The sequence below is a fragment of the Eptesicus fuscus genome, chromosome 7 (genome assembly GCF_027574615.1).
Source record: "Eptesicus fuscus isolate TK198812 chromosome 7, DD_ASM_mEF_20220401, whole genome shotgun sequence".
Taxonomy (NCBI): domain Eukaryota; kingdom Metazoa; phylum Chordata; class Mammalia; order Chiroptera; family Vespertilionidae; genus Eptesicus; species Eptesicus fuscus.
This window is the reverse complement of record NC_072479.1, coordinates 86,918,270-86,937,769: the sequence shown is the minus strand read 5'-3', so window position 1 is coordinate 86,937,769 and position 19,500 is coordinate 86,918,270. Positions and strand designations below refer to the sequence as shown.

At 58.3% G+C, this 19,500-nt stretch overlaps 2 protein-coding genes and 1 non-coding gene across 4 annotated transcripts; all 3 read left to right on the top strand.

Annotated features, from left to right (window-relative positions):
• Positions 1-471: 471 nt before the first annotated feature.
• LOC114232712 (U7 small nuclear RNA) lies at positions 472-534 on the top strand. The gene has a single exon (XR_003618803.1). It is a non-coding gene; the product is annotated as a U7 small nuclear RNA (small nuclear RNA).
• Positions 535-567: 33 nt separating this feature from the next.
• C7H12orf57 (chromosome 7 C12orf57 homolog) lies at positions 568-2,306 on the top strand. The gene is made up of 3 exons (XM_008144873.3): positions 568-849; positions 1,143-1,319; positions 2,076-2,306. The coding sequence occupies exons 1-3, from the start codon at positions 666-668 to the stop codon at positions 2,225-2,227; spliced, it is 513 nt and encodes a 170-aa protein (XP_008143095.2). The 5' UTR covers positions 568-665; the 3' UTR covers positions 2,228-2,306.
• A 5,041-nt stretch (positions 2,307-7,347) lies between these two features.
• Positions 7,348-18,302, top strand: PTPN6 (protein tyrosine phosphatase non-receptor type 6). Of its 2 annotated transcripts, none has more exons than XM_028150419.2 (16): positions 7,348-7,499; positions 7,591-7,713; positions 7,936-8,130; positions 10,598-10,787; positions 10,950-11,066; positions 11,173-11,286; positions 11,439-11,535; positions 12,013-12,092; positions 12,291-12,440; positions 13,598-13,729; positions 13,838-13,992; positions 15,730-15,797; positions 15,897-16,048; positions 16,161-16,252; positions 16,647-16,757; positions 18,109-18,302. In XM_028150419.2, exons 1-16 carry the CDS (start codon positions 7,492-7,494, stop codon positions 18,188-18,190), a joined length of 1,866 nt encoding a protein of 621 aa, XP_028006220.2. In that variant the 5' UTR covers positions 7,348-7,491; the 3' UTR covers positions 18,191-18,302. The 2 variants fall into 2 exon arrangements, with proteins under 2 accessions (XP_028006220.2, XP_054574508.1); XM_054718533.1 differs by having other exon boundaries at positions 16,647-16,788; positions 18,109-18,173.
• The last annotated feature ends 1,198 nt before the right edge of the window (positions 18,303-19,500 follow it).

Here is a 19,500-nt window from a genome sequence, read left to right as displayed (position 1 = left end):
ATACGTAGCAGAGGTCCAAGAGCCTTGTTTCAACAGATTAAAGCGATTAGACTCCAGGAGTCTTTACCCTATGGTTTGAGAAGAGAGTAGGTGACCATTTCAAACGCCTAGAAGTTGGAAGGCATTACGCTTCAGCATTCCTATACAAGGCCCTGGTAGGAAAGTGCGACAGCTGTTTCAGTTCCAAGCTCTTATTGCTGCAAATCACTGTCTCCGTTCTTAAAAACCAAAAGGTGTGACTGGCTTCTCTCAGCCAATCGGCATGGATCTCATTTGCATACGCTCGTATCAAACGTTTGCAAACTCTAGAAATGCATATGAATAAGTCCCTTAAATACTGTTTTTCCTTGTAAAAGTTGCAGTGCGCACCGTTGCTCGCACAGCGGTGGGAATTAGGGAAGTCCGCTCTGAGTCACCCTCACCAAGATTGGAGTCCACGGGTCCCCCGCGTTCTCTCCAGGGCCCGCCCTGCAGTGCTTACAGCTCTTTTTGAATTTGTCCAGCAGGTCTTCCGGCTCGCACCGGAAGGCCCACCCCAAAAAGCAAGTTCTTGGTAACAATAGAATGACTTAAAGTCCGCCCGAGCGCTATTTCTGCCAGTTCTTAGAGCGTCACACACACCTGATATTCCCAACTCCTGGGGGTTCGGTGGGGTGCTCTGGGGGATGCAGGAGGGACTTCCGGCCGCGGCTGACACTTTCCCCCGCCCCCACTACCCCGGAGAACCGGTCCCGGAGACCTCCCTCTCCTCCCGGCCATTTCCCTGGTCCTGCCGTACGTGCTGCTTCTGTTGCACGATGGCGTCCGCCTCGGCCCAGGCTGCGGCCCTGAGCGCCGAACAGGCCAAGGGTGAGCAGCAGAGCATCCTAGTCCCCGGGGGGGGCTGCCTGCCGGAGGAGGGTGCCGGCGGGGGATAACAGCGAGATGTGCTTGCTCCGCCGGAAACGGGGCGCGGGGTACCATCCTCCTCCCTCCTCTGAGAGGGGGGCCCTAGAGCGAGGGATGCGGGGCCGTGTTTATCGGGTTACTACGGCTTCAGCCCACTAATTCCCTGTCCTCTTCCCTGCACTGTCGGCTGGGCCTGCTGGCCATGCTCCGACGCCTACCCCGGGACGCCACCCTGGGTTGCATCCGCCACACAGTGGTCCTGGCCGAGGTGATCCAGGCGTTCTCGGCCCCCGAGAACGCCGTGCGCATGGACGAGGCTCGGGACAACGCGTGCAACGACATGGGCAAGATGCTGCAGTTCGTGCTGCCCGTGGCCACGCAGATTCAGCAGGAGGTCATCAAGGCCTATGGCTTCAGCTGCGACGGGGAAGGTGGGTCGGCAGGGGATGGGGTGGAGTTGGGGAGAAAGGTGCTGGATTCATTGTGTCCTCGAGCTGTCGTCTCCCTTCTCGCCACACGGAGGCAGCCATGATCCGACCAATAGTATTGGCACTGAGAGCCTAGGATCTACTCTGAAACGTGCCAGGTGAAGTCCTAAGTGCATTTTGAAGTTACCATTAATTCTACTATTATTCCATTTTAAGACGAGGAAACATGTTCTTGCAGTAAACTAAGTGCCGGAGGGTCGTCACAGCAGAGCTGGACCTGAATCCCGTTTTGAAAGCTTTTAGTCTGCATAATAGCAGCTTCCGCAGCCCCTCCAAGGTGTTTGAGGCTTGGAAGTTCAGTTTCTTTAATGAGATCATGGTATTCCCCAAGGGTGTTGACTGATTTAGGCCAGCTACCCCATGGCCCTCCTGTGTTGTGGTTATAGATATGGGGTCTTTCCTGGGTGTCCATACTTTGGATTCCTGTGACTAAATTGCTAAAATTGTTCACTTGATAGGGAGTAGCTCACTGCTTCGGGATATATCCATTTCCTGCATCCCATCTAGTTGTGCTCCGTGTAGACCAGAAAGTGGTTGATCCAAACCCCCAGGGCAGAGGCCGTTCATGTGTCTTGTTTTGCAGACAGCTACCTGGCGAGTGACTCATGCTCAAGCCACCCTCTCCTCGTCTTGAGCACCTCCATTCCCTGGGGATGTGGGTTGACCTCAGACCCCCGCCCCCCCCCCCCCCCCTTGCAGGTGTCCTGAAGTTTGCCCGCTTGGTCAAGTCTTACGAAGCCCAGGATCCTGAGATTGCCAGCCTGTCGGGCAAGCTGAAGGCACTGTTCCTGCCGCCTATGACACTGCCACCCCACGGGCCTGCTTCAGGTGGCAGCGTAGCCGCCTCCTGAGAGCTGGCCTCCCCTGTGCCGTTGCCTGGGAAGGGAGGATCTCGGTGTCCCAGTGGATAATAAACATGCCTGTGATTTATTCTCAGCGTCATTCTTTTGTGACCTGACAAGCCCACCTCCTGGCCCCGGATTCCCTCTGCCATTTCAGTTGCTCATGTCCCTGTCCAGATCCTTCCTTTGCTCTTGCTGGGCCCAACCCTGCTCCAAGGCAGGGTCGGAGGGTGGGCCGGGCCCCTCAACACCCCGAGTGGGTGGGCCTGCACAGGTAGTACCTCTGGGGACGAATGGGGCTTCCTGGGCTTCTCCTGCGGCCCCTGGGAGGCTGCGAACCAAAAACGTCCCTCATTGGCTGGTGTTCCCTTGGCCAGGGTTACTTCCTGGTCCTTGCCCCCACCCGCCCTCCTGTGGCCCTGTCAGCTTGCGCTCCAGGTGGAGCTCCAGGTGGCTCCTCCCCTCCCAATGGAAGGAGGCCCTGGACAGGCAGGCAGGCACGCCCTGGACTCTCGACTTGACGACTTGACGGAGGAGTAGGGCTGGAGGGAAAAGCAGGCTGCTGTGGGTGGTCAGAGGCCAGCCCCACCTCACCTGTCCCTTTTCTGGGGATCATTCGTGCAGGGGCTTGTTCCTGTGGGTACCATTGGCCTGGTGGACAGCATCGAGGAGGAGGAAGTGGCTGAGTTCAGAGCATTCTTCTCCACCGGGCCGGGCCGGGCCACTACACTGCTGTGCCTCGGGCTCAGCCCCGCCCCTTGTGGCTCTCTGCCTGGGACTCCCCCACCCCTCTGGGGAGATGCTGTCCCATGGGTAAGTCTCTTGCTCCACCTGGGTGCTACAGTCTCCTGTGTGTTTGGAGGGAGGAGCAAGGTTCATGCTCACTTCTGACACGTGTGTGACCATGAGTGCAGTCTGTCACTGCTCCCTGCATCCTGTCTCTACCCTCAAGTTTTGAGGAGCTCCAGGCTTATTCATGCTTCTGGGGGGACTCGCCCCCTTCTCGGACACTTTCCCTTGACACGTGTATTGATTCTCACCATTGCGTGTCTCTCTCCATCCTCTGTTCGCCTGCTTTTGCTGTCTGCTTAAGTGAGACCTGTCCCCCCCGGGGTAGCCCACATCACCTGAAACATAACATGTCTGAAAGGCAAACCCGAGAAAGCGTGTCTTCGTTCCACTTTCTTTCAGTTCCTCCTCACTTCCCCTCCCCTGCATCATTCATACACAGATACAGAGTGAGGTCCTTTTTAAGGTTCTGGCATATAACTGTATCGGACAGGACGGACATGGTTCCTGCCCCCATAGAGCTTCACGTCAGTGGGAGGCAACGGACTACGCCAAGAAACCAATTGATAGGAGAATTTCCGATTCTCAGAAGGGAAAAGAAACATCTTCATGTGCCAGCAGGTGCCTGGGCTGCCGATGGCCTCACTGGCTGGAGGGTCCCGGAGGGTTTTCCCGAGGAGGGGAGGAGTGAGTCAGAGCCCCTGGGCGGAGGGAATGGGGAGGGAGAGGCCTTGCTGTGGGAACAATGACCCAAGGACAGTGCCCGAAGCTGGGTAAACTGGCGGGGAGGAAAGCGGGGCCTGCAGGCCTGCTGGAGTTTGTGACCCTGTACGCAGGGAAGACCTGCTTGGAGTGTTGGTGAGTAGGTAGGTTGGTCGCTCCCTTCTTTCCATTTGTGCTGCCTTCCCCAGCGTGCACAGCTGTCACTGTCAGCCCCACGGGCAGTCTTCTGGATAATCCTGTCCACGCTCCTACCATGATTTCTTACCAGCTGGTTGGAAAATGCCTCTCCTGGTGCAGATTCCTTCCCGGGTTCCTCAGCTGGGCCTTGTAAGACTCTGCCACAGGCCCCCGCCTCTCAGAGCAGCTTTGCAGCGGGCACCCTGCTCTGCTCACACGCAGCCCTGCTCCAGTGGATCCTGTGCCTGCCACCTTGGTGCTGCCTCTGTGGGAGCACCGGCCCGCCAGTGTCCCCTAGGGCCATGCCAGCACTCCCCCCCTGCCCCCCCCAAGTCTCTGCCGAAGTGTGGCCATTGTGCGGGGAAGGACAAGCTCTGGTGTCAAATAACCTTGGTCTGTCCACCTTCTCACTCATGAGCTAGTGACCTTGAGCAAGTTACTTAACGCCTCTGAGCCTGTTTTTTATTCTAAAATTGAGCTAATAAGACATAGGGTTGACATGTGGTTTAATTTGTAATGTAAAAGCTGTTGGCACGAAAACCCTACTGCGTATCAGCTTTTTAAATATATATATATATATATTTTTTTTTATTGATTTCAGAGAGGAAGGGGGAGAGAAATAGAAACATCAATGATGGCCTGGCTGGCATGGCTCAGTGGTTGAGCGTCGATCTATGAACCAGGAGGTCTCAGTTCAATTCTGGTCAGGGCACATGACTGGGTTGCAGGCTCGATCCCCAGTGTGGGGCATGCAGGAGGCAGCCGATCAATGATTCTCTCTCATCATTGATGTTTCTATCTCTCTTTCTTTACCAGGTGTTGAGGAATGGGGAAGCTCAGTAATTTTCTAGGCATTTCACTTTGCTATTTAGACCCCTTATCTTTCTACTTCACCACTGATCTCTATCTCTACCTTTATCTCCCTGCTTCCCAAGTGAATACTTTTCTCTTCTGAAGCACTAGGCACTTATTTTGTAGCTCTCAGCCTCCTTCAGCCTGTTTCCCTTCCTTTAAAAAGTGGGGGGAAATAATCTCTACATCAGAAGGATGTGTGAGGCCCAGGTGGGATCGTGTATGTGCAAGTGCTCTGAGGATACTGGAGCGCTTATGGCAAGGTAAGGAAGGCGGTGGTTCTTTATTTCCCTGTTAAAGGGACGGCAGAGACTGTGCACCTTATCTTAGTGTCTGTCTTCTGGCTTGACACCTTCCAGAAAAAGTCCTTCCTCTTCCAAGGGTCAGGAGTTCCTGGGTGCCTAGCTAGTTTCTTCCCACCCAGGGGGTTTAAGCCCCAGAAGGAGAGTGGCCTGGGGCTGGGGTACAGTGGGTGTTCAGTGCTGAGCATGGACCTGGAACTTTGAGTGTCCAGGTGGGTATTTGTACCAAACCAGGTATGTGTGTACATGGACATGGGCGATGAGGTGCATGTAGTGGGACTGTGTGCTTAGGTGGGTGAGTGTGTGTGTGTGTGTGTGTGTGTGTGTGTGTGTGTGTGTGTGTGTCTGTATATGACAAGGGAGGGTATATGTGTAGGACCAGGAACTGGACTTGTGACCATGTACCTGCATAGGTTTTGGTGAGCTTGTTTATGGGACACGTACTCTGTGCCAAGCTTTGAACATTTGGAGGTGAGCAAGACCGGTGGTGGACCCCCTGTGGCGGAGCGGACTGTGCAGCCGCTCCTCCTGCCCTCGCTGTGGGAGGGAGTTCATGGCCATTCCGTGTGGCCATGGCTGCCCAAGGCTGAAGGGGAACCCGGCTGGGAGCTCAGTTGGTTAGAGAGTCACCCCATAAGCCAAGATTGTGGGTTTGATTTCTAGTCAGGGCACATACAACAAGCAACCAAGGAATGCCTAAATAAGTGGAATGACAAATCAGTGTTTCTCTTTCTCTCTTTCCCTTCCTGTCTCTTTCTAAAAAAAATCAATTTAAAAATTTTTTTAAAAGACTGAAGCGTAGTCAGCGTCAGACCACGCAATAACCAGGCCAAGCAAGTTCCCCAGGGCACCAGAAGGAGGTGGGAAAAAAGCCCTTTTTTTGGAGGGGGAGGAGGATTGATGTTTGATGTTTTAAAAAATGATACAGTAGTCATCATAGAAAAACAGACTTTTGTGGGGCTTTAACACTTCGTTATTTTTTCCTTGTTTTTTATTGAGGTTGGCACACATAATGTGCATGTCTGTAAGCATACAGCCTGATGAACATGAGCACACACCCATGTACACGCCACCCAGATCAAGATGTAGAGCATTACCGGCAACCCAGAGCTTTCCTGGAAATTGCTGCCTCCCAGTCAGTTTATTTTTATGAAGGTAACCCCTGCCCATGCTACAACTTTCTAAAAGGTGTAAGGGAGAAGTCCACGTCCCTCCAGCCACCCAGACTCCCCCCGCTAGGGGAAGCCACCAATATGAGTTTCTTGTCTATCCTTTGTTGGGCTTCTTTCCTCTCACTTTGGCTGGGTGGTGTTTGTGCGGAATCACACACAGAGAGCATCATACACTTTTAGTGTGTAGGGCCTCTCAAGGTCAACCGGCGCTGAGATTATCAGCCATGGCAGGGACCTTGACCCCAGACAGGCCTCGGTCAGAGTCCTGAGCTCTGGCTGATTGAGACCAGACCCACTCGGCAAGAAGCTATGGCACAGACGTAGGGTGGTTGGACTAAAGGGGCCTGTCAATTCCGTCCCTACCTGCCACCTTGACCCCCACTCCCCCGCCCACCCCACCCCCACCCCTGCCCCGCTTCTGTTCCTGGGCTCCAACTACATGGTTAGGGCAGGGCAGGCGGCCAAGGCCTGGGGGCAAGAAGTAGAAAAGGTGCAAGTTTCACGGGGGCTGTTCCAGCCCTCTGCCCCGGCGGCACCTCTGCCATTGGGCATGCTGGGAAGGCGAGGGCACCCTCCTTCGGAAGCATCTGCAGGTCTTCGCCGTTGGGGACTCGCCCCTTCCCACTACAAGTTCCCTGCACTCCCTGAGCCTCAGGCCCCTTGTCTGTAAAATGGGCAGAAACACAGTACTTGCTTCACAGGGCTATTGTGAGGAGTAAGCCAGGCGGGGGTCGTAAAGGGCCTTATAGCACAAGGCCTGGCACACGGCGTGATTCCATGACATGGCAGTGGTCACCGTGACCATTATTATTAGCTCGGCACAGGGGAGGCAGTGTGGAAGCAGCTGGGAGGAGGAAGAGATGGCGTGTGACTGTGGGTTCACATGTATGAAGCATGATCTTCTCCTGGAGGGTGCAAGGCGTACATGTGTCCTTATTGGTGGAATGCCACGCTCCGAAGGCCTTGGATGGCAGACATGTGGAAAGTGGGCCCTAGCCCCACCCCCACTGCCACCGTCTCTGCTAAAATGAGAAGTACAGTGAGTTCCCCCAATGGGGCCTCGCCCCTTCCTGTCCCCGCCCTGTCGGCAGCCCTGGGCCATTGGAGTGGCGGCCCCAGAACCAGGACTGCAGGGGCGGCGAGGCGGCCTGGGTGCTGAGGGCCGCGTTTGAGGCTTAGCCCTAGCGGTCTCCGCTTGCCCGGACTCCCCGGCACTACCTCGTTCCCTGCACCCGCTTCCTCTTGGGGAGCCCCCAGGATGGTGAGGTAAGGGCCTGGGACCCACGGTAGGCAGGAGGCATGGGAGCCCCGGAGCCCCGTGCGAGACCTCTCCTCACCGCCCTCCTGGGCCTCCCAGGTGGTTTCACCGAGACCTCAGTGGGCTGGATGCAGAGACCCTGCTCAAGGGCCGAGGTGTCCACGGGAGTTTCCTGGCTCGGCCTAGTCGCAAGAACCAGGGCGACTTCTCCCTTTCTGTCAGGTAGGTGGCCCTCAACTCCACCCAGGACCAGTATTTCGACAGTTCATCCCTGATTCCCTCTTGGTAGTGCCCACTCCCCAGCCCCCAGCCCAGCATGTCCCTGTCCCTGTCTGTGTCCACCCCCATCCTGTGTGTGTCCCATTCTTAGGCCCTCAGCCTATCCCCCACCCGTCCCCACCTCTCCTCCTGCACCCACTGGCCTCACCGCCTGGTGTCCTGCAGGGTCGGGGATCAGGTGACCCACATTCGGATCCAGAACTCGGGGGATTTCTACGACCTGTATGGCGGGGAGAAGTTTGCGACACTGACGGAGCTGGTGGAGTACTACACGCAGCAGCACGGGGTCCTACAGGACCGCGATGGCACCATCATCCACCTCAAGTACCCGCTTAACTGCTCTGACCCCACCAGTGAGAGGTGAGGGGCTTTGCTTCTGCCCCCAGCTGGCAGTGTCTTCCCTATCCCGGCTCCCTACCAGGGCTCCGTGGCCCTCTCTCTTCCATGTGACCCTAGGGCTGTGTCTCAGGGGATTAACCTCCTACCCCTTTCCATCTACCCCTGAGGAAGCGAGAGGTCACCTCACCCTTCAGGGTCCCTGTTGACTGGCAACCCAGGCCCCAGGCTGCCCTGGTGACAGAGAGTCCACTCCTTGCGGCCAGCTCTGTTGTTAGAAAGCTCTTCTTCCTTCTATGGAACTGAATCTGACTTCCTGTAACTATTCCCTCCTTCTGGACAGGTTAATGCAGTGAGAGGTGGAGAAGGAGCAGGGATAAAGGTCTATGAGGACACTTAACGCCTTATCTCAGCAGACCAGCGGGAATGGGTCTGCCTCTTGGGGCTGGTAGGGCATCACTGTGTGATGTGGTCACGTGTGAAAGGGCCCAGGACTGGGCCCAGGGTAACACTCAAGCCATTTCCCTTCCATCCCTTTGGCTCCAAAGCTGTGGCCGCAGAGCTGGGCTGGCCACTCTCCAGGTGGTCTCCCTAAAGCGTGGGTGGGAGGTGGGGGCACCTGAACACTCAGTATCCCAGGAGGTTCATTTTAGCAGCCACATCTCAATGACAGCTCCTGTTAAGGCGAAGGGTGTCCTCCCCTCCCTCCCCCCCCCGCCCCGTACTCCTGTGGCCAAGCCAACTTGCCCTCGTACTGTGTTTGTGTATTGATTGTCGACATGATTCTGAACCTTGATTCTGTCCATTTTCAGTGCTTCTGAGATGCATGCCTCCCACCTTGCATCAGTATTTTTGTCCAAGTGATTGATTAAGACTTAGAAGTGGATGAGGTGAGGTGAAGGCCCCATGCCCCACCATGACTCTCTCCAGTCCACATGAAGCCATGGATCACTTCTTTTGAAGCCATGCCTTCTAGGAGTGAAGCCTCAGCGTTGATGACCTCGTACTTTCTGACCCCTTTCCTAGGTCCCATCGGTAACATGCCTGGGGATTTGTCACCCAGACCCACTGAATTCATGTCCTCTTTCGGCCCTTGCCCACAGCCAGGCTCTTGCAGTAGGAGAATGGGGTTGCCAGACCATAGAGAAGCAGCAGGTTGGGTATTGAGCTGGGAGAGTCATGGGGGGGGGGGGGGGGCTGAGCAGACCCCCTGGGGAGGAGGCTGAGGCCTGGGTTCACATCACTTAGGAGAAACAGGAGGAGAATAGAGCGGGGGCTGGGGGTGGTCAAGACCAGGGAAGCTGATGCGAAGAGGCCCTTTTGGTTACCTCCGCCTGGACACTCTGGGCTCACCCCTGACCTGGGAAGTGTGTGTGGGAGGCTTTCTCCAGACCTCTGTGTCCCTGCAGCGGCTGCTGCTGCCCCTCCCCTCCACAAGAATTTGCATTTGTCCCCTTGATGGCTAGCTCTGTGCCTGTGGTCAGCCTGACATTTGCATGGAAACTTCCTCATCCTGGGGCCTGGGGGAAGAGGGTTAGCCCCCTCCTCATTGCCCTGGGGCTCTGGCCTGTCCCTGAGTAGCAGGATGCGGTGGCCCAGAGGGCTCCTGGATAGGCCAGGAGACTCTGAAGGCCTTTGAGCTGTGGTCGTCTCTGGGCCGGAGTGAGATGCCCTCTTCCCCACCCCCCATCCTTGCGGTTGGAAAATGCCCCCCCGCCCCTCCCGAGGTCCCTGGGCTGAGGAAACCTCACAACCTCACTTCTCACTCTCTCCCCAGAAGGAGTTTTGTGTTTTTTCCATCACGTGGTTTCCTGTGGGGCTGGGCATTGTGGGGCTACAGTTTCCTCCTGGGAAGGGGGTGTGCTTCGGGGAAAGGTCCTAGTTCTGCTTTCTGCCCCTTTGAGCCCCTCTGAACCCCAGCCTCCTCTTCTGTGGCATCATCCTGGGCGCCTCAGAGCCCCCTAAACCACTCTCCCCAGCTGGTTGTCCATCTTCCCTGCCTCCCTGGAGGAGTGCTTTCCATCAGGCCTCCTTGGTGACTTCCGTCTCTCCCATCACGGCTCTCTGTGGTTTGACCTTTGTCTGCATTCCTCTTGGTCGCCGTCCTCTTTCCCTAGCCCAGCCCCGTCTTTCATGGAGACCCTGGGTGTCTCCCCTCCAAATATTCTGAGTAGGGCCTGCCTTTCTGCCTTTGTCTTAAATTTCCAGAGGTGGGCCTGATTGGCACTCCTGAGGTTTGCTTCTTATCAGCAAGGGCCTCGGGCCAGTGTGCAATCGACAACCTCAGTTTCCTCATCTGTAAAATGGGGACGGTACCTGCCTCTTTGTGTTTTGTGAGTAACAGCCCTAAATATGGTGGTGGGTTCGGAAGCATCTGGCACAGTGCCTGGCACATCCCAGGGTCTGTTTCCCTGTCCCTCCCTGTGAGCCTCTCTGCTCAGTGACTGCCCCTCGGCCCAGGACTCACCTTCCCCGATGCTGCCTTTTCTAGGTGGTACCATGGCCACATGTCTGGGGGGCAGGCGGAGACACTGCTGCAGGCCAAGGGTGAGCCCTGGACATTCCTTGTGCGTGAGAGTCTCAGCCAGCCGGGAGATTTTGTGCTGTCCGTGCTCAACGACCAGCCCAAAGCCGGCCCAGGCTCCCCGCTCAGAGTCACCCATATCAAGGTCATGTGTGAGGTAAGGCAGCCGGGCAGTGGGGGAGCATCTTGCTGGGGCTCCCTCCCATCTGTGCTCACAGCGTGGGCGGTGGGGAGAGTCAGCCAGGCTTCCGGCCAAGGCTGGGGGTGGAGGGAGAGAGGGAGACGGGCCTGTGGGGTGGCCTGACTGGGTATCCCTCAGGGTGGACGCTACACGGTGGGTGGCTCAGAGACCTTCGACAGCCTCACGGACCTGGTGGAGCATTTCAAGAAGACGGGGATTGAGGAGGCCTCAGGCGCCTTTGTCTACCTGCGGCAGGTGAGGCGTGGGTCTGGCTGCTCCCCCGCCCTCCCCCCAGTGCGGTCCGCAGCCGCCCTAGCCTCTGAGACCTGGAAGTCACTGCCTTCTTGCCCTCCCCACCCAGCCATACTACGCCACGCGGGTGAATGCGGCTGACATTGAGAACCGGGTCTTGGAACTGAACAAGAAGCAGCAGTCGGAGAACACAGCCAAGGCTGGATTCTGGGAGGAGTTTGAGGTGCGAGATGGGGACCATGAGGGTGACCAGCATGGGGTGCCAGGCAGACCCCACTCTCTCTCTCCATACCTGATACTGATCTGCCCCCTGCTGTCTTCCGCCATGGACGCCCCTCTTGGGGCTGGCACTCCATTGCCCTTCTCGCCCCTCAGAGTCTGCAGAAGCAGGAGGTGAAGAACCTGCACGAGCGGCTGGAAGGGCAGCGGCCAGAAAACAAGAGCAAGAACCGTTACAAGAACATTCTCCCATGTGAGCACCCCATGGCCTCCATCCCTCCCCTCCCCACATGGCCTCCACCCCCCATCCATGGCCTCCATTCCTCCCCTCCCCACATGGCCTCCACCCCCCATCCATGGCCTCCATCCCTCCCCCTCCCAAGCAGCATCCACCCAGGAGATTCTCCTTCCCTCAGCCAACCTCCCCCATCTCCTAGGGTCCCTACCCCCAACTCAGGGAGGATCCACCTTCCACCCACACAACAGAACCTCCCCTCCTTCAAAAAGCCTCTAATCCTCCCGAGCCTCCCACACCCACCACCCTCTCCACTCTCCTTCCTTTGAAACCTCCACTCCCACGCATGCAGCTGCCCCGCCCGCCCTCAGTGCTCCGCGAGCCTCATGGCTTCTCAGACAAGAATGGCCTGTGAGCTTAGGAAGGGTCTGATGCAGGGGCTGGTGAGTTCCTGCTGACCCAGACCCTTCTTGCTTCCTCTCTGCTCCCTCTCAGTCGACCACAGCCGAGTGATCCTGCAGGGACGTGACAGTAACATCCCTGGGTCCGACTACATCAACGCCAACTACATCAAGGTCCGTGTTGCCCACCAGTCATACAGGAGGAGAGGCTAGGCCTGGGCATTCCCCATCTCAGGGAGGTGCCAGGCCCAGAGACACATGGGCAAAGCCAAAGCTGACCACTCACGTGGGTGAGGGTGGTGGGGACGAAGGGCATGGCCCCGGCCAAGAGGCTCACGGTCCCGGTGTGTGTCTCTCTGCCCCCGCTTCCAGAACCAGCTGCTAGGCCCCGATGAGAACTCTAAGACCTACATCGCCAGCCAGGGCTGCCTGGACACCACCGTCAACGACTTCTGGCAGATGACGTGGCAGGAGAACACCCGTGTCATCGTCATGACCACCCGAGAAGTGGAGAAAGGCCGGGTAGGGCCGCACCCCTCGCTACCCCCTGGTCCCCACATCCCCTCCCCGGTACTCGTTGTCCACCACCATTAAACCAAAGAATGCCAGGGCAGAAAGGCACCTCAGAGGGCAAGGGCCCAACCCTTGTTGGGAAACTGAGGCACCGAGACAAAGTCTTGGGTGCACCCTGACTCCCCAGATCTCTGCTTCCAGCCTTGGGCTCTCCTGACCACCAGACACAGGTTTTATTTATTTATTTTTAAAATACGTTTTTATTGATTTCAGAGAGGATGAGAGAGGGAGAGAGAGATATAGAAACATCCATGATGAGAGAGAATGATTGGCTGCCTCCTGCACGCCTCCACTGGGGATGGAGCCTGCCACCCGGGCATGTGCCCTGACTGGGATTTGAACCGCGACCTCCTGGTTCATAGGTTGAAGCTCAACCATTTAGCCATGCTGGCCGGGCCAGACACAGGTTTTAAGTGGGCCTTCTGCCTTAAAGTGTCCAGAAGCAAACATTCCGCCTGCCCCTCTCCCTCTTGCCCCCATCCAGGCAAGAGCCCCTCTTGTCCCCTCTGCCTCATAAATCTCTCTGGAATCAGCCCCTCCCTCTCCCCTGCACAGAACCTCTGTCCTGGAGCCAAAGGGATCCCGTCCAAATTGTGCACGGTTGCCTTCGGGATGGTTGTACTCTAAGACCTGGCAGTCATGGCCAGGCCCCGTCAGGTTTCTGTGCCTTTGCACAAGGAAGCGACTTCCTCTCTCCACGCTATCTCTGCCTGACAGACCCAGGCCACACGCTGCCTCCTCTGTGAAGCCGTTTCTGATTTCCTCCTTCACGGAGGGGAGGATTAGCCTCGCCCTCCACGGTGCTCCATGTTCCCCGTCCACCTGTCTCTGTGAGCTCCTGGAGGCCCCGCGGTGCAGACCGCCTCGTGTTTGTATGTGTAGCGCCTGCCTTGCTTGCACAGCGGATGTGTACGGAAGGACTTGTCAGGCGGCTGGGCAGGGCTCGGCACTGGATCCTCAGGCTCTACCTCTTGGCCCGTCCATCCGCTCCTCTAAGCGATGCGGACTGGGCCGGCACCAGGACTCGGGACCTAGAGCAGGGCCTAGAGCACCCCGTGTCATGCTTGCTTCCGCGCCTCACACTCCACCTCCGCCTTCCCTTCTAGAACAAATGTGTCCCATACTGGCCAGAGGTGGGCACTCAGCGTGTGTACGGATCCTACACGGTGACCAACTGTGGGGAACATGACACCGCTGAGTACAAACTCCGCACCTTACAGATCTCCCCCCTGGACAACGTGAGTGTCCCCCACCCTTGCCACCTCTCGGGCCCTCCTTGTCTGGTTGGGAGGGGGATGGAGCCGTGGGCGGGAGCAGGGGGCACTGACTCCATGTACCGGGTCCAGGAGAACCTGGTGCGGGACATCTGGCACTACCAGTACCTGAGCTGGCCTGACCATGGGGTCCCCAGTGAGCCTGGGGGCGTCCTCAGCTTCCTGGACCAGATCAATCAGCAGCAGGAAAGGCTGCCTCACGCAGGGCCCATCATCGTGCACTGCAGGTGAGAGTGGTGAGAAGGACGTTAGCAGTAGCTGGCGGGTACGTGCTGCTGAGGCCCACGCAATAGTGTAAGCAATTTACGGATGAACCAGCCTCTTCCGGGTTCCCTGATGGCTGCAGATCCATGGGTGGAACTTAGCTTGCACCAACCCCACTGTCGGACCCTGTGCCAGGGAGTGGCTTTCTCAGAGCCCCCGGGGTGTACCATTTTCTCCCACTCTGCCAAAGACGGATGAAGACACAGGCCCGGCCCCTTGGCAGCTCACCCTGGTCAGGGCAGAGCCTAGACTGGCACTCATAAGAGCCCTCAGTCCCCATCACGGTTTTCTGGCATTGGCCCACTCAGCCCATTTCTTCTTGGCACCAACACCCCCCATGGGGGGCAGTGTGGCTCCCCATCCCTTCGCTTTTTCTACCTGTAGCTCTGCGCGTCTTCCTTGCTTCTCCCACTCTCCCCTTCCCAGCCAGTGCCCCCAGCTTGGCTCCAGAGTGTGTAGGGACGGTGATGCCAGGAGGGGCACACGCCTCGCTGTCTCCCATGGAGACCCTCATGTTCATGATCAGGAGAGCCCATTCCTGTGGGGAGGCGGGGGTTCAGCGAGGAGGTCTGAGGGCAGAGTCCTGTAGGTAGGCTGTCCCAGCCAGCCTGGCCCGGCGGAGGGGGCAGTGGGCACAGGTCCAGGGCAGCTGGGTTAAATTCCAGCTCCTCTACTCGCTGGCTGGGTGACCTTGGACACATTGCTTCACCTCTGTGACCCTCAGATTCTCCGCTGTAAAGTCAGGATCTCCCAGGGCTGTGGGCCGTGGTGAGGATTCAATGAGAACCTATCACTGTGTCTGGAATATAGTAAACACTCAGGAAATGGGAGCTGTCCGGATCGAGGGAGTAGAAGCCTGCTCTGTGCTCTCTCGCGGCTTCCTGTGAGCCGGGCCTGAGGGCCTGACTCCTGCCCGCCTGCAGCTGCGTTTCCTGGGCAGGGCTGGGAGCCTGGATCTGGAGGTGTCCGCACCCTCCCCCCCCCCCCCCCCCCCCCCGCAAAATGCTCTGCTTCCAGGGGCTGCTCTGCATCCATGCATCAAGCACCAGGAACGAACCTCCTGCTGCCCCCCCGCCCCCCCCCCCCCTCCGCCAAATTCTTGAAATCCCCATGGTCTTTATTTAGACGGTACAGGAAGGAAGTGGGTGAAGGGGGTTTATTTTTTGACAATCTGGGTTTGAAATTAGTGAGACTCAGGGCACCAGTCTGACAGGCCCAGTGAAGGGGCAGGACTGAGGGACATGCGGGCCCTGAGGTTCTCAGTCCCTGTTTGCCCAAGGGTGGAGGCAGAAGGCGGGGTGGGGGTGGGGGGAAGGGGAGCTTCCTGCTGCACTGCTCCTCCATGTCTCCTGTGCGCCCTGCACCCCACTGTCTGAGGGCTGCTCTTTTCCTGCCGTCAGCTCTGAAGAAAAAGGGAAATGAAGCCTTGAAGAAAGGAGCTCCAAATATAACCTGTGAAGGGAGAAGGGGCAGGCCTCACTCAGGCCAACTTGGGTTTGGGAGAAGGTCCGGGGAGTGGGCAGGACGGAGGTGGGACTGGGCATCTTGGGTCTTCTGGGGTGGGCAGCAGCCACTGGCCAGAAATGAGTCAAGGCAGGGGGGTGGAGGAAGTGGGAAGAGAGGGCTGGCTGGCACTGAGCTCTGGGCCCTTTCCTGGGAGGTGTGGCCCTGGCCTCTGAGGGCGCCCCTTCTCTCCCCAGTGCGGGCATCGGCCGCACGGGCACCATCATCGTCATCGACATGCTCATGGAGAGCATCAGCACCAAAGGTGAGGCTGCCGCGGGGAACGCAGCGGGGAGGGTGGGTGAGCAGCTCCTGGGTGTCCGTCTCCACCTGGGCCTGAGGTCCAACCGCCATCCCCGCTCAGGCCTGGACTGTGACATTGACATCCAGAAGACGATCCAGATGGTGCGGGCCCAGCGCTCGGGCATGGTGCAGACGGAGGCTCAGTACAAGTTCATCTACGTGGCCATCGCCCAGTTCATTGAAACCACCAAGAAGAAGCTCGAGGTCATGCAGGTGCGTGCCCAGCAGGGCCTGGGGGCGGGGGGGGGGGGCGGGCTGCGGAGGGCCATGGGCATCCCCTGGTCCTGCTGAGACCACGGCCCTCCCACCACACTTCTGCCCACAGTCCCAGAAGGGCCAGGAGTCCGAGTACGGGAACATCTCCTACCCCCCAGCCATGAAGAACACCCACGCCCAGGCCTTTCGAACCTCCTCCAAGTGAGTGACCCCTCCCTGCCTGCCACCACCCCCCACCCTCCGGCATCCTCATGTGTCTCCTCCCCAGCTTGACCCGCCCTTTCCAGAGAGCACAAGTGCTGCTGTTGAGGAGACCTGGGTTCAAGTTCAGGCTTGCTTCCTCCCACCTGTGCTTCGTGTTTCCTGCGTGCTCTGTGCGTGGGGCCTGTGCTAGGGGCGGGTAGGGTACTAGTGTGTGAGACGCAGCCTCTGCGCCCAGGAGCTCCCAGTCTGGTGTAAGGACAGTGACCAGGTCTCCTCACTTTCCTGGCCTCAGTTTACTTGGCTGTGAGGCAGAGGGACCAGAGGCGGCTGCTGGTGCTGGGTAACCCCGCACTGTCTCCTGACCTGCGCCACCTGCCCACCCCACCTGCAGGCACAAGGAGGATGTGTATGAGAATCTGCACAGTAAGAGCAAGAAGGAGGAGAAGGTGAAGAAGCAGCGGTCAGCAGACAAGGACAAGAGCAAGGGCTCCCTCAAGAAGAAGTGAGCTGGGCACCATCCTGAGGTGGCCACGGTACGGCCCCTCTGCTCAGGGCTCTCCCCTGCCCTGCCCCGGGGTCCCCTGGCCCCTCTGCTCAGGGCTCTCCCCTGCCCTGGCCCGGGGTCCCCTGGCCCCTCTGCTCAGGGCTCTCCCCTGCCCTGCCCTGGGGTCCCCTGGCCCCTCTGCTCAGGGCTCTTCCCTGCCCTGCCCCGGGGTCCCCTGGCCCCTCTGCTCAGGGCTCTCCCCTGCCCTGCCCCGGGGTCCCCTGGCCCCTCTGCTCAGGCTTCTTCCCTGCCCTGTCCCCCATGTCCCCTGGCCCCTCTGCTCAGGGCTCTCCCCTGCCCTGTCCCCAGGGTCCCCTGGCCCCTCTGCTCAGGGCTCTCCCCTGCCCTGCCCCGGGGTCCCCTGGCCCCTCTGCTCAGGGCTCTCCCCTGCCCTGCCCCGGGGTCCCCTGGCCCCTCTGCTCAGGGCTCTCCCCTGCCCTGTCCCCAGGGTCCCCTGGCCCCTCTGCTCAGGGCTCTCCCCTGCCCTGTCCCCAGGGTCCCCTGGCCCCTCTGCTCAGGGCTCTCCCCTGCCCTGTCCCCAGGGTCCCTTGGTCCCTCTGCTCAGGGCTCTCCCCTGCCCTGCCCCAGGGTCCCCTGGCCCCTCTGCTCAGGCTTCTTCCCTGCCCTGTCCCCAGGGTCCCCTGGCCCCTCTGCTCAGGGCTCTTCCCTGCCCTGCCCCGGGGTCTCCTGGCCCCTCTGCTCAGGGCTCTCCCCTGCCCTGCCCCAGGGTCCCTTGGTCCCTCTGCTCAGGGCTCTCCCCTGCCCTGCCCTGGGGTCCCCTGGCCTCTCTGCTCAGGCTTCTTCCCTGCCCTGTCCCCAGGGTCCCCTGGCCCCTCTGCTCAGGGCTCTCCCCTGCCCTGCCCCAGGGTCCCTTGGTCCCTCTGCTCAGGGCTCTCCCCTGCCCTGTCCCCAGGTCCCCTGGCCCCTCTGCTCAGGGCTCTCCCCTGCCCTGTCCCCAGGGTCCCCTGGCCCCTCTGCTCAGGGCTCTCCCCTGCCCTGCCCCGGGGTCCCCTGGCCCCTCTGCTCAGGGCTCTCCCCTGCCCTGTCCCCAGGGTCCCTTGGTCCCTCTGCTCAGGGCTCTCCCCTGCCCTGGGGTCCCCTGGCCTCTCTGCTCAGGGCTCTCCCCTGCCCTGTCCCCAGGGTCCCCTGGCCCCTCTGCTCAGGGCTCTCCCCTGCCCTGCCCCAGTGTCCTCTGGATCTGGTGCTCAGCCTAGATGGATGACAGGCTCAGCCATCCCAGACCTGCTCTTGTCCCCCCTCCTCAGGTTCCAGCCACCCCCTTAACTCCCTTACTCCCTTCTCTCTGCAGCCTCAGCCCTGTTCCCTTAGAGAAGCCTCCAGAGAACGTCAGCAGCCTGAACCTAGGAGCTGCCCGCCCAACTCCATTGTAATTTAAATGGTCGTGTTACCACCTCCTTCTCCCAGACCCTGTAAATAGCCCAGCAAGGCTCCAGGCGGGCCAGACCCTTCTACACTGTAAATAAAGCCCCTAGGATCACTGTGTCTGGGTCTCTAACTATGCTGCCCGGTGGGAGGGGCAGGAGGGGGTGAAGAGGGAGGTGGGCAGGGAGAGGGGTGTGTGTGTGTGTGTGTGTGTGTGTGTGTGTGTGTGAAAGCTCCACCTTTACCGTCAGACCTGGTTCTGGACTCTGCTTAACACACTAGGAGTGTGACCGTGGCCCAGGTTCCCCAGTCTCTTTCCTGGGAAGTGGAGTGTGATCCTAACAGGCAGGCTGTGAATATCGTTGAGATGAGGCATGATGATTGCAAGGGCAACAATCATTGTTACATGCTTGCCATGTGTCAGGCACTGTTTATTTATTTATTTATTTATGTATTTTTTAATCCTCACCCAAAGATATTTTTCATTGATTTTTAGGGAGAGTATAAGAGAGAGGGAAAGACAGAAATATCGATGTGAGAGAAACACATAGAATGGTTGCCTTCTGCATGTTCCCCGACCAGGGCCCCGGCCAGGGAGGAGCCTGCAACCGAGGTACATGCCCTTGACCGGAATCAAACCTGGGACCCTTTGGTCTGCAGGCAGACGCTCTATCCACTGGGTCAAACCGGCCAGGGCGGCATTGTTTACTTTTATTTATTTGTTTTACATAAGAGTTTATTTGAGCCAAACTGACCACATATGCCAGGAAGCAAGATGAATGCTCCTTGCTGTCAGGCACAGTTTAAAAGGCTACATGTATCCCTGGCTGCTGTGGCTCAGGTGGCTGAGCATCATCCTGTGCAGCGAAAGGTCACCTCGTCAGGGCACTTACCCAGGTTTCAGGTCTGATCCCCCGTCAGAGTGCATGCAGGAGGCAACTGAATGATGTTTCTCTCTCTTCCTCTCCCTCTCCCTTCCATTCTCTCTAAAAAGCATCAATAAAAACATTAAAAAAACCTGCATGTTTTCATTCAGCCTGGGTATCTATCATTCCCATTTTACAGTGGGGGAAACTGAGGCACAGATCGATTAATAACTTGCTCAAGGTCACTATTGAGCAGTGAAGCTAAGATTCTTAACTCAGGCTGTCACGTCGTCCCAGAACCCACACACCTGGAGATGCAGCTGAAGTCACCTGACGGGGGGTGGGGTGGCAACCACACACTCCTGGTGCTGACTTGGAGGTCCAAGAGCTAAGAAAATACATAGAGGCCGGGAAGCTCAGGAGCAGGACCGCCCTGGTTTCCCCTCCCCTCT